This window comes from Cetorhinus maximus, chromosome 6 (assembly GCF_964194155.1).
Source record: "Cetorhinus maximus chromosome 6, sCetMax3.hap1.1, whole genome shotgun sequence".
Lineage (NCBI taxonomy): Eukaryota > Metazoa > Chordata > Chondrichthyes > Lamniformes > Cetorhinidae > Cetorhinus > Cetorhinus maximus.
Genome location: NC_135884.1, coordinates 4695870 through 4719785, shown reverse-complemented (window position 1 = coordinate 4719785; position 23916 = coordinate 4695870). Strand labels below are relative to the sequence as shown.

General features: G+C 49.2%; 1 protein-coding gene across 2 annotated transcripts in view; it reads left to right on the top strand.

Moving 5' to 3' along the window:
- eefsec (eukaryotic elongation factor, selenocysteine-tRNA-specific) overlaps window positions 1-15440 on the top strand; it is a 400490-nt gene extending 385050 nt beyond the window's left edge. For both annotated transcript variants that reach the window (XM_078543117.1, XM_078543116.1), the window contains one exon: window positions 15138-15440. In XM_078543117.1, the coding sequence (XP_078399243.1) occupies window positions 15138-15316 (179 nt within the window). In that variant the 3' untranslated portion in view covers window positions 15317-15440. The remainder of the gene's footprint in view (window positions 1-15137) is intronic.
- Window positions 15441-23916: the final 8476 nt, after the last annotated feature.

Here is a 23916-nt window from a genome sequence, read left to right as displayed (position 1 = left end):
GTCCAGTTCTGGTCCGATCCAGCTGGAGAACTGTGTCCAGTTCTGGTCAGACCCAGCTGGAGCACTGTGTCCAGTTCTGCTCAGACCCAGCTGGAGCATTGTGTCCAGTTCTGCTCAGACCCAGCTGGAGCACTGTGTCCAGTTCTGGTCCGATCCAGCTGGAGCACTGTGTCCAGTTCTGGTCAGACCCAGCTGGAGCACTGTGTCCAGTTCTGGTCAGACCCAGCTGGAGCACTGTGTCCAGTTCTGGTCCGATCCAGCTGGAGAACTGTGTCCAGTTCTGGTCAGACCCAACTGGAGCACTGTGTCCAGTTCTGCTCAGACCCAGCTGGAGCATTGTGTCCAGTTCTGGTCCGATCCAGCTGGAGCACTGTGTCCAGTTCTGGTCCGATCCAGCTGGAGCATTGTGTCCAGTTCTGGTCAGACCCAGCTGGAGCATTGTGTCCAGTTCTGGTCTGATCCAGCTGGAGCACTGTGTCCAGTTCTGGTCAGACCCAGCTGGAGCATTGTGTCCAGTTCTGGTCAGACCCAGCTGGAGCATTGTGTCCAGTTCTGCTCAGACCCAGCTGGAGCACTGTGTCCAGTTCTGGTCCGATCCAGCTGGAGCACTGTGTCCAGTTCTGGTCCGATCCAGCTGGAGCACTGTGTCCAGTTCTGGTCAGATCCAGCTGGAGCACTGTGTCCAGTTCTGGTCAGATCCAGCTGGAGCACTGTGTCCAGTTCTGGTCAGATTCAGCTGGAGCACTGTGTCCAGTTCTGGTCAGACTCAGCTGGAGCACTGTGTCCAGTTCTGGTCAGACCCAGCTGGAGCACTGTGTCCAGTTCTGGTCAGACCCAGCTGGAGCACTGTGTCCAGTTCTGGTCAGACCCAGCTAGAGCACTGTGTCCAGTTCTGGTCAGACCCAGCTGGAGCACTGTGTGCAGTTCTGGTCCGATCCAGCTGGAGTATTGTGTCCAGTTCTGCTCAGACCCAGCTGGAGCACTGTGTCCAGTTCTGGTCAGACCCAGCTGGAGCACTGTGTCCAGTTCTGCTCAGACCCAGCTGGAGCACTGTGTCCAGTTCTGCTCAGACCCAGCTGGAGTACTGTGTCCAGTTCTGCTCAGACCCAGCTGGAGCATTGTGTCCAGTTTTGGTCAGATCCAGCTGGAGCACTGTGTCCAGTTCTGGTCAGACCCAGCTGGAGCACTGTGTCCAGTTCTGGTCCGATCCAGCTGGAGCACTGTGTCCAGTTCTGGTCCGATCCAACTGGAGCACTGTGTCCAGTTCTGGTCAGACCCAGCTGGAGCACTGTGTCCAGTTCTGGTCAGACCCAGTTGGAGCATTGTGTCCATTTCTGCTCAGACCCAGCTGGAGCACTGTGTCCAGTTCTGGTCAGACCCAGCTGGAGCACTGTGTCCAGTTCTGGTCAGACACAGCTGGAGCACTGTGTCCAGTTCTGCTCAGACCCAGCTGGAGCACTGTGTCCAGTTCTGGTCAGACACAGCTGGAGCACTGTGTCCAGTTCTGCTCAGACCCAGCTGGAGCACTGTGTCCAGTTCTGGTCCGATCCAGCTGGAGCACTGTGTCCAGTTCTGGTCAGACCCAGCTGGAGCACTGTGTCCAGTTCTGGTCAGACCCAGCTGGAGCACTGTGTCCAGTTCTGGTCAGATCCAGCTGGAGCACTGTGTCCAGTTCTGGTCAGATCCAGCTGGAGCACTGTGTCCAGTTCTGGTCAGATCCAGCTGGAGCACTGTGTCCAGTTCTGGTCCGATCCAGCTGGAGCATTGTGTCCAGTTCTGGTCAGACCCAGCTGGACCATTGTGTCCAGTTCTGGTCAGACCCAGCTGGAGCACTGTGTCCAGTTCTGGTCAGATCCAGCTGGAGCACTGTGTCCAGTTCTGGTCAGACCCAGCTGGAGCACTGTGTCCAGTTCTGGTCCGATCCAGCTGGAGCATTGTGTCCAGTTCTGGTCAGACCCAGCTGGAGCATTGTGTCCAGTTCTGGTCAGACCCAGCTGGAGCATTGTGTCCAGTTCTGGTCAGACCCAGCTGGAGCACTGTGTCCAGTTCTGGTCAGACCCAGCTGGAGCACTGTGTCCAGTTCTGGTCAGACCCAACTGGAGCATTGTGTCCAGTTCTGGTCAGACCCAGCTGGAGCACTGTGTCCAGTTCTGGTCAGACCCAGCTGGAGCACTGTGTCCAGTTCTGGTCCGATCCAGCTGGAGCACTGTGTCCAGTTCTGGTCCGATCCAGCTGGAGCACTGTGTCCAGTTCTGCTCAGACCCAGCTGGAGCACTGTGTCCAGTTCTGGTCCGATCCAGCTGGAGCACTGTGTCCAGTTCTGGTCAGATCCAGCTGGAGCACTGTGTCCAGTTCTGGTCAGATCCAGCTGGAGCATTGTGTCCATTTCTGCTCAGACCCAGCTGGAGCACTGTGTCCAGTTCTGGTCAGACCCAGCTGGAGCATTGTGTCCATTTCTGCTTAGACCCAGCTGGAGCACTGTGTCCAGTTCTGGTCAGACCCAGCTGGAGCACTGTGTCCAGTTCTGCTCAGACCCAGCTGGAGCACTGTGTCCAGTTCTGGTCAGACCCAGCTGGAGCATTGTGTCCAGTTCTGGTCAGACACAGCTGGAGCACTGTGTCCAGTTCTGCTCAGACCCAGCTGGAGCATTGTGTCCAGTTCTGGTCAGATCCAGCTGGAGCACTGTGTCCAGTTCTGGTCAGACACAGCTGGAGCACTGTGTCCAGTTCTGCTCAGACCCAGCTGGAGCATTGTGTCCAGTTCTGGTCAGACCCAGCTGGAGTACTGTGTCCAGTTCTGGTCAGATCCAGCTGGAGCACTGTGTCCAGTTCTGGTCAGACCCAGCTGGAGCACTGTGTCCAGTTCTGGTCCAATCCAGCTGGAGCACTGTGTCCAGTTCTGCTCAGACCCAGCTGGAGCACTGTGTCCAGTTCTGGTCAGACACAGCTGGAGCACTGTGTCCAGTTCTGCTCAGACCCAGCTGGAGCACTGTGTCCAGTTCTGGTCCGATCCAGCTGGAGCACTGTGTCCAGTTCTGCTCAGACCCAGCTGGAGCACTGTGTCCATTTCTGGTCCGATCCAGCTGGAGCACTGTGTCCAGTTCTGCTCAGACCCAGCTGGAGCACTGTGTCCAGTTCTGGTCAGATCCAGCTGGAGCACTGTGTCCAGTTCTGGTCAGATCCAGCTGGAGCACTGTGTCCAGTTCTGGTCAGATCCAGCTGGAGCACTGTGTCCAGTTCTGGTCCGATCCAGCTGGAGAACTGTGTCCAGTTCTGGTCAGACCCAGCTGGAGCACTGTGTCCAGTTCTGCTCAGACCCAGCTGGAGCATTGTGTCCAGTTCTGCTCAGACCCAGCTGGAGCACTGTGTCCAGTTCTGGTCCGATCCAGCTGGAGCACTGTGTCCAGTTCTGGTCAGACCCAGCTGGAGCACTGTGTCCAGTTCTGGTCAGACCCAGCTGGAGCACTGTGTCCAGTTCTGGTCCGATCCAGCTGGAGAACTGTGTCCAGTTCTGGTCAGACCCAACTGGAGCACTGTGTCCAGTTCTGCTCAGACCCAGCTGGAGCATTGTGTCCAGTTCTGGTCCGATCCAGCTGGAGCACTGTGTCCAGTTCTGGTCAGATCCAGCTGGAGCACTGTGTCCAGTTCTGGTCAGACCCAGCTGGAGCACTGTGTCCAGTTCTGGTCAGATCCAGCTGGAGCACTGTGTCCAGTTCTGGTCCGATCCAGCTGGAGCATTGTGTCCAGTTCTGGTCAGACCCAGCTGGAGCATTGTGTCCAGTTCTGGTCAGACCCAGCTGGAGCATTGTGTCCAGTTCTGGTCAGACCCAGCTGGAGCATTGTGTCCAGTTCTGCTCAGACCCAGCTGGAGCACTGTGTCCAGTTCTGGTCAGATCCAGCTGGAGCATTGTGTCCAGTTCTGGTCAGACCCAGCTGGAGAACTGTGTCCAGTTCTGGTCAGACCCAGCTGGAGCACTGTGTCCAGTTCTGCTCAGACCCAGCTGGAGCACTGTGTCCAGTTCTGCTCAGATCCAGCTGGAGCACTGTGTCCAGTTCTGGTCCGATCCAGCTGGAGCACTGTGTCCAGTTCTGCTCAGACCCAGCTGGAGCATTGTGTCCAGTTCTGGTCCGATCCAGCTGGAGCACTGTGTCCAGTTCTGGTCAGATCCAGCTGGAGCACTGTGTCCAGTTCTGGTCAGACCCAGCTGAAGCACTGTGTCCAGTTCTGGTCAGACCCAGCTGGAGCATTGTGTCCAGTTCTGCTCAGACCCAGCTGGAGCACTGTGTCCAGTTCTGCTCAGACCCAGCTGGAGCACTGTGTCCAGTTCTGCTCAGACCCAGCTGGAGCACTGTGTCCAGTTCTGGTCAGACCCAGCTGGAGTACTGTGTCCAGTTCTGGTCAGACCCAGCTGGAGCACTGTGTCCAGTTCTGCTCAGACCCAGCTGGAGCATTGTGTCCAGTTTTGGTCAGATCCAGCTGGAGCACTGTGTCCAGTTCTGGTCAGACCCAGCTGGAGCACTGTGTCCAGTTCTGGTCCGATCCAGCTGGAGCACTGTGTCCAGTTCTGGTCCGATCCAACTGGAGCACTGTGTCCAGTTCTGGTCAGACCCAGCTGGAGCACTGTGTCCAGTTCTGGTCCGATCCAGCTGGAGCACTGTGTCCAGTTCTGGTCAGATCCAGCTGGAGCACTGTGTCCAGTTCTGGTCAGATCCAGCTGGAGCACTGTGTCCAGTTCTGGTCAGACCCAGTTGGAGCATTGTGTCCATTTCTGCTCAGACCCAGCTGGAGCACTGTGTCCAGTTCTGGTCAGACCCAGCTGGAGCACTGTGTCCAGTTCTGCTCAGACCCAGCTGGAGCATTGTGTCCAGTTCTGGTCCGATCCAGCTGGAGCACTGTGTCCAGTTCTGCTCAGATCCAGCTGGAGCACTGTGTCCAGTTCTGGTCCGATCCAGCTGGAGCATTGTGTCCAGTTCTGCTCAGACCCAGCTGGAGCATTGTGTCCAGTTCTGGTCCGATCCAGCTGGAGCACTGTGTCCAGTTCTGGTCAGACCCAGCTGGAGCATTGTGTCCAGTTCTGGTCAGACCCAGCTGGAGCATTGTGTCCAGTTCTGCTCAGACCCAGCTGGAGCACTGTGTCCAGTTCTGGTCAGATCCAGCTGGAGCATTGTGTCCAGTTCTGGTCAGACCCAGCTGGAGAACTGTGTCCAGTTCTGGTCAGACCCAGCTGGAGCACTGTGTCCAGTTCTGGTCCGATCCAGCTGGAGAACTGTGTCCAGTTCTGGTCAGACCCAGCTGGAGCACTGTGTCCAGTTCTGCTCAGACCCAGCTGGAGCACTGTGTCCAGTTCTGGTCAGATCCAGCTGGAGCACTGTGTCCAGTTCTGGTCCGATCCAGCTGGAGCACTGTGTCCAGTTCTGCTCAGACCCAGCTGGAGCATTGTGTCCAGTTCTGGTCCGATCCAGCTGGAGCACTGTGTCCAGTTCTGGTCAGATCCAGCTGGAGCACTGTGTCCAGTTCTGGTCAGACCCAGCTGGAGCACTGTGTCCAGTTCTGGTCCGATCCAGCTGGAGCACTGTGTCCAGTTCTGGTCAGACCCAGCTGGAGCACTGTGTCCAGTTCTGGTCAGACCCAGCTGGAGCATTGTGTCCAGTTCTGATTGCCAAGAAGCGAGGGAGATTTGAGTTAGTGCAGAGAAAGCTCATGAGACGGTTCGTTAGTGTCAGTTCTCTGAGTTATAGCTAAGGCAGAATCAACCCGACCTTTTCTATTTGCCTTGCATTATCCTCCAAACTATTCTGTTGACTCCATTTATCAGTGGATTTCCCTGTGAACTTATTCTGTAACTGACTACCCTTTGTCAAGGAATTCCAACTGACTCATATTTTCCAGCTTTTTAACCTGTATTCCCTGACATTTAAACCTTTCACTGTAATAAGCAATGTTTCTGGATCAGTTTGCTCATTTCCCTTTCTGAGCTTGAAAGATTCCATTATGTATATACTTGAGGCCATTTGTATATTCCTCCTGCTTTAACTTTCATACAAACCTATTAAAAAAAAATCACACAGGAAAAGACCACGGGTCCTTTGAGTTGTTCAGGATCCTTGCAGCATTATGACCATGCACTTCATACCCCCTCCGCCACGACCATGTAATCTCCTGGGAGAGGTAAAAACCCCGAGAAAAGTAAGGAGGAAAAGTAAAGTTCCGCTCCAAGCTCTTCAGGTGATTAAAACCAGTCCAGGACATCACGTGGGCTAAGTGCTACTGGCTCTGGTCTCTTGTGCATCTCTGATATTCATTGCTCCATCTCTGGTGGCCTTGCCCTCTGCTGCCTGGGCAGTGAGCTCTGGAATTCCCTCCCTAAACCTTTCCATTTCTCTACCTGCCTCTAATCTTTATGATCTCCTTGACCAAGTTCTTGATCACCTGCCATAATCTCCTTGTGTTACTCAGTGTTTGATGACGGTCCTGTGATTTACTGTGTTATAGGCACCATATAAAAGCAAGATGTTGTTTTTACAGCCATTTGCCTTCTATAGGATGCACCACGGCCTCATTCGGGAACCAGTCCAGTTCCCGCTTGAGGTTGTTGAAAGGTCACTGATATCAGTCCCAATTCAGCAGTTTATGCCTGTGATCCCTTGTTGTGGTTGAATCTGAAATAGTGTTTCCAGATTCCCCCTTTCTGAACCATTATATTATTTCATTAACTTCAATTGGCTCCTTTCTCAGTCGCCTCCATCCAAGACCAAAGATTATATGAGCGTAGAAATTTCAACAATAGTAGCCATTCGGCCCACCCTGCCAGTGCTAGTTCCCATCAGAGTTGTCTACTCTAATCCCAATTCTCTGCTCCTTCCCTGTACACCTACAATTTTTTCTTCTTCAATTGTTTATCTAGTTCACTCTTAAATGTTGTAATTGAATTGGCTTCAAAGTCACTTATCATGTGCTTTTATTAAAATAGTCCTTCGATGGAAAATATTTCTCTTAATCTCCCTTTTTTTCTGGTGCGAATCTGAAATTTGTGCCTCAAAACCCAAGTTTCTCCAGTCTTTTCCTCATAGCTCTGTTTTCTGTCCGGGTTTCGACTCCTCTCTGCACCATTTCTCTTAAGGAATCTCTCCCGTGCCCAGGGCAAGGCTCTGTTCCCAAGGTGTGGTCCAGTTTAAACATGATTCATTGCATGTTAATGCTACTCTCTCTCTCTCTCTCTCTCTCTCTCTCCTCAGAAATATTCACTTCCTAGATTTCTGCAGGGGCAGAGTTTGCCTCGTTCTGGGTGCAAATGCCACCCAAACTTGTACTAGCTTTTAATTTTCAGTCAAGTTCATTTGCAACAGTGTTTTCGAACATAGTTTTTTAAGCAAAGTTTTTGCTTTAAAAAATTATTCCTTGATATAGTTAAGAGTAAAAAAAAAGAATGTTGGTGCCATTTGATTGATGTGTTGAAAATGAGTTTATCACAAAAAAATAAGTATTTTAATCATAGGAAGGTACAAAATAGGAGCAGAGGTTGGCCATTCGGCCCCTCGAGCCTGCTCCGCCATTCAATAAGATCACGGCTGATCTGTTTGTGTTTTGACTTTCACATTCCCATCTACCCCTGATAACCTTTGATTCCCTTGCCTAACAAGAATCTATCTATCTCTGCCTTTAAAATATTCAATGACCCCCCACCTCCACCACCTTCTGAGGCAGAGAGTTCTAAAGTCACCCAACCCTCTGAGAGAAAGGTTTTCTCCTTTATCTCTGTCTGAAAAAGGTGACCCTTAACTTTAAAACAGTGCCCCCTAGTTGTGGACTCACCCACAAGAGGAAACATCCTTTCTAGGTCCAACTTGTCAAGACCATTCCATAAGACCATAAGACATAGGAGCAGAAATTAGGCCATTTGGCCCATCGGGTCTGCTCCGCCATTCAATCATGGCTGATAAGTTTCTCAACCCCATTCTCCCTCCTTCTCCCCGTAACCTTTGATCCCCTTACCAATCAAGAACCTATCTATCTCAGTCTTAAATACACTCAATGACCTGGCCTCCACAGCCTTCTGTGGCAATGAATTCCATAGATTCACCACTCTCTGGCTAAAGAAGTTTCTCCTCATCTCTGTTCTAAAAGGTCTTCCCTTTACTCTGAGGCTGTGCCCTCGGGTCCTAGTCTCTCCTACTAATGGAAACATCTTCTCCACGTCCACTCTATCCAGACCTTTCAGAATTCATTCTGTAAGTTTCAATCAGATCCCCCCTCATCCTTCTAAACTCCATCGAGTATAGACCCAGAGTCCTCAAAATCCAACTAAATACTAAGTATATAAGATCCTGAACACTACTGTGTTCAGGATCTTATATACTTCAATCAAGTCACCCCTCACTCTTCTAAACTCCAGGGGAAACAAACCCAACCCGTCCAACCTTTCCTAAGCATCAAAAGCTTTTACAACTTTCCTCTTCGTACACTTGCACTAAAAATAGCTTAATTTTTAAAGCAAAAACAAAAATACCTGGAAAAACTCAGCAGGTCTGACAGCACCTGCGGAGAGGAACACAGTTAATGTTTCGAGTCCGTATGACTCTTCAACAGAACAGAGTTTTTAAAGCATCTTCGAAGGCTCCAAAACGAGTGCAATTTTAGGAGACCTCCAATGGTGATTAATTTGACCTGGGGATGTGGTCAGGACCAGCTTCTAGATTGAGGAAACTTGGTTTGCGCCGAATATAATTTGCGCTTAAAATTCTGTGATTTATTTTGTTTTGGTTTGGCCAATTTTGGGTGAATTTTGCTGACGAAAACCAGCTCACCCAGGCCCTGGTGTTGGATCAACTGTCAGGAAAAATTAAACAGGCTGGGGGTCTTTTCTTGAGAAAAGAGAAGACTTGAGGGGTGACCTAACGGAGGTCTTTCAGATTATGAAAGGTTTTAATGGGGAGATGTAGAGAAGATGTTTCCATTGTGGAGGAGAGTCCAAAACTAGTGGCCATAAGTATAAGACTACAGACTCACAGAATTCTTACGGTGTAGAAGTAGCTATTCATCCCATCGTGTCTGCACTGGTTCTCAGAATGACCAACTCCCTTAGTGCCATTCTGTCTCCTTCTCCCCACAACTCTTAGTCTTAAGAAAGGTTGGACAGGTTAGGCTTGTATCCACTGGAGTTTGGAAGAGTAAGAAGCGACTTGATTGAAAACTTTAAGATCCTGAGGGGTCTTGACAGGGTGGATGTGGAGAGGATGTTTCCTTTTGTGGGAGAATCTAGAACTAAGGGTCACTGTTTATAAATAAGGGGTCGCTCGTTTAAGACAGAGATAAGGAGAATTTTTTTTCTCTGACAGTCAGGAATCTTTAGAACTCTCTTCCTCAAATGGCAGTGGAAGCAGAGTCTTTGAATATTTTTAAGGCAGAGCTGGATATATTCTTGATTAACAAGGGGTGAAAGGTTATCGGGGGTAGGCAGATATGTGGGGTTGAGGTTACATTCAGATCAGCCATGATCTTATTGAATGACGGAGCAGGCTCAAGGGGCCGAGTGGCCTACTCCTGCTCCTAATTTGTATGTTCGTATGTAAAGTGCTCAGAAGAAACTTCTTTACCCAGAGAGTGGTGGGAGTGCGGAACTCAATACCACATGGAGGAGTTGAGCTGATTAGTATAAATGCCTTTAAGGGGAAGCTACATAAATACATGATGGGGAAAAGAATGGTAGGATATTGATAGAGTCAAAGGCTCATATGGAACATAAACACCAGCATGGATCACATGACCTGACTCCGTGCTGTAGATTCTATGTAAAAAAATATTCTGAATTCTGAGCATGCTCAATGACCCATCAATAGATAGGAGCCCAACAAGAGCTGATGAGGGGGAGGCAGGGCGTAGGGTAATGGCGGGTTTGTTTTGAGAGTTTGGCCAGCACCTTGTGTGTTCAGTCAGGCGCCTTTGTTGTTTGTCCCCACTGCTGACACGCACCTTCAGGCCATGTCGCAATATAAGGGCAGAGCATAAAAGAAAGGACCCATAGACACCGCCGACAGGCCTTATTGTTTGGTTTCTGCTGCGGGTATTTTGCCTACATGGATCAGGTCTGTCGCCAACTCAGGTGATGGTCGGGGGTGGGAAGGCTGCATTGTTACAAGATGAGCTGAGCGATTGCCAGTGATCGCACTGCCAGCGACTTTTATCTCCCCGTGGGGATCTGTAAAGCGGAAAGCTCAGCACAACGCCTTGTATCTAAGCTGAGTCAGGCACCACACAAAAGCAAGAATCCAAATAACCTGCAGGCTAGTTGACAGCGTGTCAAAACACAAGAAAGTGAATTTCAACTGCACTGCTTTGGGAGGAAAAATATAAAGTGTTTCAATTACCTCGGAACAGTTCCTGATCCAGGTCTTCAAATTGTACAGTGCAGAAGGAGGCCATTCGGCCCCTCTTGGTTCAGCACCCAAGGGGCCTTTACTCAACTACAAGCCTAAAGGCTGAGTGTGGGCACGCTGTTTCAGCATGGCTAGTGTCATCAGAGGAATAATGCATTGGAATATGATAGCAAGATAGGAAGAGTTGAGTACAGATTTACTCATTAGAAGAGGCAACCTATAAAAATCCATAAGACTCTGCATTCTAATACTAAAATACAGACCTTTGGCCTTCGCATCTCTCCTCTTGACTGAGGATGGTGCACAGCATAGGGAGCAATGGCTATATGAATTATTTTAAAAGAAACAATTCTTGTCCACCTTAATCACGCAGCTTTTAAGAGAATATTTGGGAATGTGGTTTTGAATGTGGATATTAAACAAGCAGCACAGGGCTAATGGAAAAGAGGGAAGAGAAACTATTCCATTCATGTAATGCCCTGTCACTTCCGCCTCAGAGATGTAGGGAAACACGGCAGCGATTGTGTGCACAGGAAGATCCCAAGACTGCAATGGGGAAAAACTATTATCGATCTCCTTTTGGGGCTGGTGGTCAAAGGAAGGATTGGGCATGTCCCATTCAAAAGGTGCCAAAGGGTCTTTAACGTCCAGCAGGACAGTTACCCAGAACCTCGCTCTCCCTCATCCAAAGGTTGGTATATTCAGCTCTGCAGCACTCAGTGCTGCACTGAAGGGTCAGCCTAGATTATTTGCTCAAGTTCCTCGAGTGGGACTTGACCCCACAACCTTCTAACTCCGAGGCGAAAACGCAAACCTTTGACCTGCATTCCACTTCAGAGCGTTTTTAATATCCGGACTCAAGATGTGGGTGACACTGATAGTTATTGCCCACCCATGTTTTCCTCTTGAGAAGGTGCTGATAGGCCTACCCTTTGAACCGCTGAAGACCATGTGGCAAAGATGCTGGCACAGGGCTAAGAGGGAGAGGGTTCCAGGATTTTGACCCAGCAACAATGCAGGAATGGCTGATATATTTCCAAGTTGGGATGGCATGTGGCTTGGAGGAGAACGTGGAGACGATAATGCTCCCACAACTTTGCTGCTCTTGCCCTCCTAGTGGGCAGGAGGTCACGGGAGAGCGGTGCTGTAAAAATAGCCTTGATGAGCTGCTGCAATGCATCCAGTAGACCTCGTACTGCAGCCACGGTGTGAGTTACCTTCCAGAAATGTCTGTAGTTACCAATATTAGGAGAGCAAATACTGAAGCAAAATGTTCAGTAAGCCCTTTCTGATTGCATATTAGTAAAATTATCGCAAATTCCCTGAGAAATTGAATGCATTTTGTTTCAGTAAACTCAGCTACCTCCCTTGTTGATGTCAACCCTTAGTAAATAAAGGGTTAAATCAGTCTAATGTTCATGAGCTGTAAATATAAATCCCATTGCTCATCACTGGCGGTGGAAATTAGCGCAGGGATACACAGAAATGTCCCCCAGTTTCTGCCTGCATAATTCATGGGTCTTGTCTAATGCGATCGGGGGGCACTTTAACCTGTTTTCCTGATTCCTCCTGAAGTGAAAGGGAGTATGTTTTCCGTAACCAGAGAAATCCACAGAGGTGAATAGATGAAGCTGAGATTACGTGGTGTACTGTCTGCCATGGTTCTTACATGCATAGGGGTCTGTGATGGAGCCACTGTAATCTGCAGACCTCCTGGCACCAGGGCCTTTGATGGTGTCCTTTCCCCTATGGGTCAGACCAATGATGCCAGCCCATCCTATCGCAATCTTTTTTTAGACATGAGGGCAAAAGTCGTTATCTGATTTTGGTGGTTTGAGATAAAGTGTGACTCCACATATTCAGAATACCTGGACAGGGCCTGGTCTGCCTGCATACGTGCTCACTCTTGTGTGTCAGCTCCTCCTCGCAGCAAGGGCTTGGCTTGTGCCACATTGTCCAGAGCCTCAGCCATCGCCTGTTAGAATGCGAGTGTGATGCCACAATGTCTGTGAGCTGAATTCCACAACAATATTTCAGCAATGTTTGAATCCATGTTAGTCATTTAACCCCTTCACTACCTTCTTGCTTTGATTATCTTTTTGAAAAAAAAAGGTTTGCTCTACAGTCTCAGGTTCTTTTTGAAGTGTAGCCACTGCTGTAATACAGAAAACGCAGCAGCCAATTTGCACACAGCAAGCTCCCAAAAACAGAATATGTAGTAATGGCCAGATCATCTGCTTTTTAGTGATGTTGATTGAGGGATAAATATTGGACAGGACACCCCTGCTCTTTTTTGAATACTGTCACAGGATCTTTAAAAACCATCTGAGGGGGGTAGACAGGTTCTTAAGGTCTCACCTAAGCGAATGATACCTCCAATAGCGCTGCACTCCCTCAGTAGTGCTCTGGCCGTGTTACACCGGTTTGTGGAGATCAAGCCACTGGAGTGGGATTTGAACCCAGAACTTGCTGTCTAAGAGGTGACAGTCCAACTCATTGAATCATATGGCACGTTTTATATCCTGAGGATGCCCCGACTATTTTAGTAGGCAGTGAAGTGCTTTTGAAGTGGAATCGCTGTCACTGGGACCAAATGCATGGATGGAGGAAGTCAAAGACTTGGGTACAGTGATACCAAGTAGAAACCTGTAGCCGGGGATTTTGAAATCATATTAGGAGGACCCGCCAGTGATGGTTACCATGTTCAGAGCTGTTGGGCAGTTGTGCTTTACTGCAGGTCAGCAGAGTTTTGGTTAAGGTGAAATAAAAACAAAAAATTGCTTGAAATATTCAGCAGGTCAAGCAGCATCTGTGGAGAGAAACAGAGTTCCTGTTCTGGTGAAAGGTCATCGACCTGAAACGCTAACTCTGCCTCTCTCCACAGATGCTGCCAGATCTGCTGGGTGTTTCTAGCACTTATTCTTTTTATTTCAGACTTCCAGGATCCACAGTATTTTGCTTTTGTTTGAGTTGAGATAAAGATTTTATATAAGCCAGAGCTTAGAGACGAGAGATTGATCAGGGTGATGAAGGTGAGGGTGAGGGTTTCTTCAAAGATATCACTTTTCCACTTTTAATCACAGCCTCAGAATAAATCTTTATAAATCACTGGTTCGGCCTCAGCTACCTTATTCTGTTCAAGTCTGGGCACCACAGAAGAATGCCAAGGCCTTAAAGAGGGTGCAAAGGAGATTTACTAGAATGATACCAGGGACGGGACTTTAATTAAATGGAGTCAAGCTGGGGTTGCTCTCCTTAGAGCAGAGAAGGTTTAAGAGAAGATTTCATAGAGGTGTTCAAAATTATTAAGGGTTTTGTTAGAGTTAATAAAACAAATTGTTTCCACTGGTAGAAGAGTTGGTAACCAGAGGACATGGATTTTTTAAAATTGGCATAAGAACCTGAGGTGAACGGTTACAGCACTGACAGAGATGATTTGGCCTGTCATGTCCGTGCTAGCTCTCTGCAAAGGCAACTGTCTAGTCCCACTCCCCCACCTCTTCCCCCGAAGCCCTGCAGTTTTTCTTGATAATTATCCAATTCTCTTTTGAAAGCCTCCATTGACCCTGCCTCCCCCACACACTCAGTGCATTCCAAATCCTAACCATTCGCTGTGTGAAAATGTTTTCCTCATGTTGTCATTGCTTATTTTGCCAACCACCTTAAATCTGTATTCTCCGGTTCTCTTCCGAACTACTCTGTCCAGACCCTTCATGGTTTTGAACACCTCTATCAAATCTCCTCCTAATCTTCTCTTCCCCAAGGAGAACATCCCCAGCTTCTGCAGCCTGTCCACATGGTTCATCCCTGGAACCATTCTTATGCATACTCTGTATCCCTGCTCTGTAATGCCTTCACATCCTTCCTAAAGTGTCTTGCCCAGGATGCGAAACAGTGCTCCAATTGAGGCCAAAACGAGAATTTATTTTGACACAGCAAGTTGTTGGATCTGGAAAGGATGGTGCCAGCAGATTCAAAAATAACTTTCAAAAGGGAATTGGATAACCACTTGAAAAGGAAAATTTCCTTAACCTTTTCAGCTCCAAAGAACTCCAGTTTGTCCAGTCTCGCCACATAACTGATGCCTGTCATACCTGGTAGCATTCTGGTTATCACGTTTGGAAGGAGGAAGCCAGTGATTGTTGGCAGGTTCAGAGGTGTTCGCTGAGTGTGCTTTAAGAGGAGAGTTTTAGTCATTCTGAAGTTTATATGGTTCAGAGCTCAAGTAGCTGGTGAGAGGAGTATTGGAGAGGTCCATCAGAACGTCCATAAAATGTCCTTACACACACCAAGTCCCATTCACTTATCCCCCCTGTGCTCGCAGACCTACATTAGCTCCTGGTCAAGCAGTACCTTGATGTTAAAATTCTCATCCGTCTTTTCAAATCCCTCCATGGCCCCTCTATCTCTGTAATCTGCTCACAACCCTCGAAGATACCTACACTGCTCCACTCCTGGCCTCTGGAGCATCCCCAATTTTAATCACTCTACCATTAGTAGTCATACCTTCAGCTGCCTAGGACCAAAGCTCTGGAATTGCCTCTCTTAAACTTCCGAGTCTCTACCTCTCTCCCCCCACCTTTAAGACAACCCTTCTTGACCAAGCTTTTGGTCACTTGTCCGAATATCACCTTATCAGTGTCATATTTCGCTTTATGGCCTGTCTGAGACGCATCTTGGGATTACGTTAAACATGCTATCTGGATACAAGTTCTTGATGGAAAGTGCTTAAAGTTCCCTCTAACTGTTGGCCTCTGCCCACAGATGGACTAACCACAGAAACCAAGCAGCAGCTCGCCACATCAAGCAAGAAAAAATCGAAAGGAGGGAAGGGCGACACGGCAAAAACAGACGACGGGAAGAGCGAAACACACCCCACCGTTATCACCTTGGCCTTTAAGAGATATTTATTTGACCCACAGAAGAAAATGATACAGTCTTAAAGTGTCCAGAGGTGGGACACAGTTTAAAAAAAAATTCTCTCAAGTCCCCTTGCCTTAAAAGCTTTTTATTCTGGGGACGTTTTTTTTTGTGGTTTCTGAAGGAATAAAATCAAAATTAATCTTTTGATTGGTGAAAGATCTTTTCTGTTTTAAATTTTTCTAATGAGATGGACTTTGTCACCCGGCCCCGAAGGTACTAATTGGGTATATGGTTCCTCTGGTGCTGTCACTGTCAGGCAGGAGCTATTTTAACAGCCTGGGGTGCGATTGTCAGTCAGTTAGTTGACCTTGGGGTGTGGGGGAAACTTGATCGTGGCCTCAGTCAATGTGCATACGCCGGGCGTCTGCACAGGGCAGTTGGCATCATAGAAGTCAGAAGCGGAATAAAAACAGAAGACGCTGGAGATACTCAGCAGGTCAGGCAGCATCTGTGCAGAGTGAAAAACAGAGCTAACATTTCAGGTCACCGGAACTGGAAAAAGTTATGTAATAGGTTTTAAAACCCGTACAGAGGCAGGATAGGGTAGGGTTGGGTTGAAGGAAACAACAAGAGGGAGGGCCTGTGATAGGACGGGATGCAGGAGTGATTAAATGACAAAAGAGATGATGACGCAGGGTAAAAGGAGATGGCAATGAGACAAGAAAAGAAGCAAAAGATGGGTCTGGAGGTATAAATGGAAGCAGCAGTATCGTTATAGCTCCTACTATCCAAAACATGGAGGCTGGGGTTATGATCTGAAATGATTGAACTCGATGTTGAGTCTGGGAAGCGTCAAAGATGAATTCCTCGAGCTTCATTCAAACAGTATTAGGAAGCTGAGGATGGTGGAGTCAGAGTGGGAACCCTGACTGATCTCAGCCATTCCTTCCCTGGGTCACAGAAACTGATTGTGACACCCACACAGTTTCTGACAAATGTCAATCAGCAACTTAATATTTCAGATGTAGCCTCCCAGGGTTCGGCTGCCAAAATATTGAAGGACCTTTCTTTTCTAGATACTCTTTGTGGATTCCAGTGTTTTCTCTTTGTATCTCTGATCGTCAGCATTTCACTAAATTTTATTTTCATCTCTTGTTTCCTATTGGAATGGGGTTTAGGCAGCAGCGTTAAGGTGCTTCACAGGAGCAATGAACAAAATTTGACTGAGCCACATAAGATATGGCTTGGTCAAAAAGGTAGGTTTTAAGGAGGAGAGAGAGATGTAGAGAGGTTGAGGGGCATAGGGAGGGAAGAGCTTAGGACCTAGGCAAATGAAGGCACAGTCACCAGTGGTGGAGCAATTAAAATCGGAATGTTCAAGAGGCCAGAATTGGAGGAGTGCAGAGATCTCGGTGGGTTGTAGGGGCTGGTGGAGGTTACATTGATAGGAAAGAGGCAAAGCCATGGAGGGTTTTGAAAACAAAGATGAGAATTTTAAATTTGAGGTGTTGCCAAACCTGGGTACAGGTTAGCCACAGGGCCAGAACCCATTCCCCTTTAAGGAGCCTTGTTCCACTCCGCTCCAGGATTCGATCAATCGGGCTCCACAGGTTTACACTGCAGCTGTAGTGTTGCTGTAAAGTGCGCCCTGCATCCAGTCCCATTATAGATCTGATTCTGGTTCAGAAAGTACCACAACCCTCCTTCAGGGGCTACAGAATATTTTGAGAAAGCAATTTACCCCGGACTGGATCGCGTTTACACTGAGATCTTGTTAGCACTGTGCTTGAAATGTACATTATCCATCACATGTGAATGAATGTAAATCTGTTTATGCTTCATAGTTCAGTTATGAATTGAATGTACAAATTGTTACTGTTATTAATAATGGCCATGCACTGAATTGTCCTCATGGCCATTGGGTGTTACATTATGTGATATGTCAAAACAACTTGTCTCTTCTCTTGCTATTTCTTTACTGCCATCGTTGCCACAGTCTCAGCAGGGAGTTCTCTCATTTTCACTGAGGATATTTATACCTAATGGACTGGAACCACAGACCAAGGGTTAGTTTGTTTTATTGTTCTGTGATGTTCCGCTATAAAGGCCTTTTGATGTTCTCACCCTGTTTTAAGGCAAATCTTACTCCCAATGACTCCCTCTCCTGACCGTACCCCAATAACCCCACCACCAAACCCACCTTGTGTCGTCATTTCACCCTGCCCAGAACTATACACACCCCAAGCTCACTACCCCATCCCCCCGCGCTCTGAGCTCACTAGCCCCTCCCCCGAGCTCACTGCCCCATCCCCCGAGCTCACTGCCCCAACCCCTCCCCCGCCCCGAGCTCACTACCCCCTCCCCCGAGCTCACTGCCCCATCCCCTCCCCCCGCCGAGCTCACTACCCCATCCCCCGAGCTCACTGCCCCATCCCCTCCCCCACCGAGCTCACTGCCCCATCCCCCGAGCTCACTGCCCCCTCCGAGCTCACAACCCCATTCCCCGAGCTCACTGCCCCATCCCCCGAGCTCACTACCCCATCCCCCGAGCTCACTACCCCATCCTCTCCCCCCCAAACTCACTACCCCATCCCCCGAGCTCACTGCCCCCCTCCGAGCTCACTACCCCATCCCCCGAGCTCACTACCCCATCCCCCGTGCTCACTACCCCATCCCCCAAGCTCACTACCCCATCCCCCGAGCTCACTACCCCATCCCACGTGCTCACTACCCCATCCCCCGTGCTCACTACCCCATCCCCCGTGCTCACTACCCCATCCCCCGAGCTCACTCCCCACCATCCCCCACTGGCCTACCACACTATCCTATCTTCTGAACTCACTACCCCATCCCCCCACTGAACTCTCTACCCCATCCCCCCCACTGAACTCTCCACCCCATCCCCCCCACTGAACTCTCCACCCCATCCCCCCACTGAACTCTCTACCCCATCCCCCCCACTGAACTCACTACCCCATCCCCACCACTGAACTCTCTACCCCATCCCCCCCACTGAACTCACTACCCCATCCCCCCCACTGAACTCACTACCCCATCCCCCCCACTGAACTCTCCACCCCATCCCCCCACTGAACTCTCCACCCCATCCCCCCCACTGAACTCTCTACCCCATCCCCACCACTGAACTCTCTACCCCATCCCCCCCACTGAACTCACTACCCCATCCCCCCCACTGAACTCTCCACCCCATCCCCCCACTGAACTCTCCACTCCATCCCCCCCACTGAACTCTCTACCCCATCCCCACCACTGAACTCTCTACCCCATCCCCCCCACTGAACTCTCTACCCCATCCCCCCCACTGAACTCTCCACCCCATCCCCCCACTGAACTCTCCACCCCATCCCCCCCACTGAACTCTCTACCCCATCCCCTCACTGAACTCACTACCCCATCCCCCCCACTGAACTCTCTACCCCATCCCCTCACTGAACTCACTACCCCATCCTCCCCACTGAACTCTCTACCCCATCCCCCCCACTGAACTCACTACCCCATCCCCCCACTGAACTCACTACCCCATCCCCCCCACTGAACTCACTACCCCATCCCCCCACTGAACTCACTACCCCATCCCCCCACTGAACTCTCTACCCCATCCCCCCCACTGAACTCACTACCCCATCCCCCCCACTGAACTCACTACCCCATCCCCCCCACTGAACTCACTACCCCATCCTCCCCACTGAACTCACTACCCATCCCCCCCACTGAACTCACTAACCCATCCCCCCACTGAACTCACTACCCCATCCCCCCACTGAACTCACTACCCCATCCCCCCCACTGAACTCACTACCCCATCCCCCCACTGAACTCACTACCCCATCCTCCCCACTGAACTTACTACCCCATCCCCCCCACTGAACTCACTATTCCATCCCCCCCACTGAACTCTCCACTCCATCCCCCCCACTGAACTCTCCACTCCATCCCCCCCACTGAACTCACTACCCCATCCCCCCCACTGAACTCACTACCCCATCCCCCCCACTGAACTCACTACCCCATCCCCCCCACTGAACTCTCTACCCCATCCCCCCCACTGAACACTCTACCCCATCCCCCCCACTGAACTCTCTACCCCATCCCCCCCACTGAACTCTCTACCCCATCCCCCCCACTGAACTCTCTACCCCATCCCCCCACTGAACTCACTACCCCATCCCCCCACTGAACTCACTACCCCATCCCCCCCACTGAACTCTCTACCCCATTCCCTCTTCCGAATCTGCGTTCCAGAATGTTCCCTGTGTGAAACGGCTCCAAAACTGATATTTGAGTCAGAGTTTGAGACAGCTGTTGCCACTTGTATTTTAACCACTAGCGATTCAGGTTTTTAAATTTTCCTTTCTGTTTTGAGGTTTGGTTTGTCAAACAGGAGATGTCCTGAAGAGGCTTTTTGGGTTTTTCACACAACAGCTGTCCACTGTCAATCGATCGCCGCTGAGGCCAGAGTTTAAAAAGAACTGCACTGATTTATATAAAAATGCAGAATTTCTAATTGATGGAAGCAATCTGAATTTCTGCTCGTAATTAGCAGTAATATAAACGCAATTTAATATCAAGCATGGTACCGCATAAATAAAGGAAACTGCAAAATTTCTTAAAAAGAAGTTTGACAGTGTGATTTGTAATAAATATCCCCCCTTTTCTCTGTAACTTTGAATCCCACTTTCTTTCTCGCTTGACCAGACATCTCTGCAGCCGGGAAGGCAGCTGGCTGCTCAGTCACTCGGCCGCACACGCAGGCTCTTGTTGGTCCTTCATGATCTCCAGGTGTTGCTTTCTCCCCATTGGAGGATGACACAGGTTCCTGCCCCAATCAGAAGTTGATCACTGGAAGGACTTGAGACTGACACTTCCTCCTCCTCCTCCACCGACCACCAGCTCCCCTCCGACCAGCTGCCACTCCCAGCTCCATGATGTTGGAATGGTATCATAGTGGTTACGTTCCTGGGCTAGTAATACAAAGGCCCGGATTAATGATCCGGCAGTGAGTTCAAATCCCACCATGGAGCTGGGGAGTTTAAATTCAATTGATTAAATCGATCTAGAATAAAAAAGCTAGCCTCAGTCATGGTAACCATGAAACTACCAGGATGTCATAAAAACCCATCTGCTTCCCTCGTAAACTTTTAGGGAAGGAAATCTGCCGCCCTTACCTGGTCTGGCCTACATGTGACTCCAGACCCACAGCAATGTGGTTAATTCTTAACTGCCCTCTGAAATGGCCTTGCAGGTCACTCAGTTATATCAAACTGCTAAGGAAGAGTCTAATGAGAATAAAACCAGATAGACCACCCATCATCAGCCTAGACAAAGGCACACAATGCCCAGTTGAACCGGTAAAGTCATCCTCATTAACATCTGGGTCTTGTGCCAAAACTGGAAGAGCTGCCCCACAGACTAATCAAGCAACAACCTGACATAGTCATACTCACCAAATCATTTACACCCAATGTCCCAGACAGCTCCATCACCATCCCTGGGTATGTCCTGTCCTGCTGGCAGGACTGACTGACCAGAGGTAGCGACACAGTGGCCAGATGGAGTTACCCTTGGAGTCCTGGACATTGGCTCCAAGCTTCACAAAGCTTGGTAGCACCACTACTGACCGAGCTGGCTGAGTCCTGAAGTTCATACCTGCCAGACTGGCCTGTAGTGAGGGAACCAACATAGGGGAAAACCTACTCGATCTCATCCACACCAATCTACCTGTCGCAGAAGCATAAGCCTGTTGCAATATTGGTAGGAGTGACTACTGAACAGTCCTTGAGGAGTCACAGTCCTGTCTTCACACTGAGGACATCCTCAATCGTGTGGTGTGGCGTTACCACTGTTTTAAGTGGGATAGATTCAGAAAAGATCTAGCAGCTCAAAACTGGGCATCCATGTGGTGCCGAGGACCATAAGCAGCAGCAGAATTGTATTCAACCACAACCTGTAACCTTGTGGCCTAGCATATCCCTCATTCTACCACTACTATCAAGCCAAAGGATCAACCCCGGTTCAATAAGGAGTGCAGGAGAACATGCATCAGGTGTACCTAAAAGAGATGCCAACTTGGTGAAGCTACAGCACAGGACTGCATGCAGGATAAGCAGTGGAAGTAGCATGTGATCGAGCTAAGTGATCCCACCAAAGCTCTGCAGTCCTGCCCCATCCAGTCATGAATGGTGCTGAACAATCAGACAACTAACAGAAGGAGGTGAATCACTCCCTTCTCACATCAGTGCAAAAGACAAGGCTGAAGCGTTTGCAATCATCTTCAGCCAGAAGTCCTGAGTAGATGATCCTTCTTGGCCTTCTCCTGCGATCCCCAGCATCACTGATGCCAATCTTCAGCCAACTCAATTCACTCAATGTGATATCAAGAAATGGCTGAAGGCGTGAGATGCAGCAAAGGCTTTGGGTCCTGACAACATCCCACTATAGTACTGAAGACTTGTGCTCCAGACCTAGCCACGCCAATAGCCAAACTGTTGCTGTACAGGTACAACACTGGTATCTACCCGGAGATGTGGAAAATTGCCCAGGTATGTCCTGTCAACTAACAGGTCGAATCCATTCTGGCCAATTACCGCTCCAAATTTCTGCTGTAAATCATCAGCAAAGTGATGGAAGGGGTCATCAATAGTGTTATCTAATAGCACTTACTCACTGATGCTCAGTTTGAGCTCCACCACAACCACTCAGCTCCAGAGTTCCTCAGGGTGGTGTTCTAGGTCCAACCATCTTCAGCTGCTTCAAAAATGATCCTACCTTCATCATGTTTGTGATGATGGCTGCATAGTGTTCAATACCATTCGTAACTCTGCAACAGCCCATGACCACATACAGCAAAATCTGGCCAAGGACTGCAGGTCCTCCAACAGTGCAGCACTCCCTCCGTGGGAATGCAGTCTGGGTTTCAATGCTCAAGTCAATCCACAACCTTCCATTCTGAGTCAGAGGCAAGAGTGTTCCCCATACCCCCCTCCCACCAGCACCCCCCCACCCCTTCCTCACCCAGCCCACCCGTCACCCCAGGAGCCATAGAATTTCCTGGGAGGGGAAAAGAAAGGATTTTTAAAAAGCCGGGGCAATATTAGGGAGAGAACAACTAAGGAGCTTCTCCCGACCCCTTTTTCATCAGTGGATCTGTACTTACTGCCCTGGCTCTAAGATCCTCAGAGAGAGGAACTCCCTGGTAATGAATGGTTTCGATGATTGAAGATTTTGGCACCTCATATTTCAACTGTCAGATTTAATTGCAGTGATTCCCAAGAGGCGTGTTCACTAGTAGAAGCCTTGGCTCCAGCAGCAGCTACTTCAATATTAGTAAATATTATTAATAAATATTAAAGTATTTTTGGAAACACGCCTCATTGTTTTATGCATTGAATTGCCTGTTTCTGCTCACCTGACCTGGCTCCTGTATTTCAGTTTGTCGTGGTTTCACTGCATCAGCTTTATAAATCCTTTATTTTAAATCTAGGTTTTTAGCCACTTGTTAAATCCCCTCTACTTCTGATGTATTTCAAAACTCTTTTCATCTAGCTTGTCAGCTCACTGGCCTGAGTAGATTCCTTTCCCCATGTCCATTAGTCTGTCTTTTGGCTGCCTTTCGAGACCCAAGCCCATCACCTCTGTTTCTCCTCTTCCCTGCCTTCTCCCCTTCCCTCGTACCCCCCACTCTATCATGCCTCCTTTTTTTCCCCCTCTGTCCTCTGGTAATCTACCCTCACAAGCCTCAATTCTTCAGCAATCTTTGTCCTCTCTGCTCTCTAGATGCCATCCCTGCCACAGGACCAGAAGCTCTGGGTTCAAGTCCCACTTCAGGTCTTGATGTCCATGAAAGGTGCGGTCATAACGTGGCCAAACAGGTTGATTATCAGCCCGTAAATCCTTCAATATGCCTGATGGCAGGCGGTAAGAGCAGGAGAATTTCCTGGTCAGCCATACTGCAGATACCGGTGCAGTACTTTGCCAAGCAGAACCATGGGCCAATCCAATGCAAGTCCATGGCCACCAATGCCCTCTCAGGGCCTGGTACCAGGAGGAAGAGAAATGACCATTTACAACCTTGGGGTTATATTTGACCTCGAGTTGAGTTTCTGACCACAAATCCACGCCATCGCCATCAAGACTGCTTGCTTACACCTCTTTTTTATTCTTTCACAGCATGTGGACGTCACTGGCAAGGACAGCACTTGTTGCCCATCCCTAAGTGCCCCCTCAGAAGGTGGTGGTGAGCCGCCTCCTTGAACCACTGCGGTCCATCTGGTATCTGTAACTGAGTGGCGAGGCAACCACATTCCTGTTGGTCTGGAGACACATATAAGCCAGAATGGCAGACTTCCTTCCCTAAAGGGCATTAGTGAACCAGATGGGTTTTTACAACAATCGGCAATGGTTTCATGGTCACTATTACTGAGACTAGCTTTTCAATTCCAGATTTTATTCATTGAATTTAAATTCCACCAGCTGCCAAGGTGGGATTTGAACCCATGTCTCAGGGCATTAGCCTGGGTCTCTGGATTACTAATCCAGTGACTAGTAACATTGTAGCTAGTAACTACTAACTAGTACAGCCACTAGTACGGCAAGTAGTAACAGTAACTAGTAACATCCCTCGATTGCGAACTTCCCTGAACTAATCTGCTGCTGTTAACTC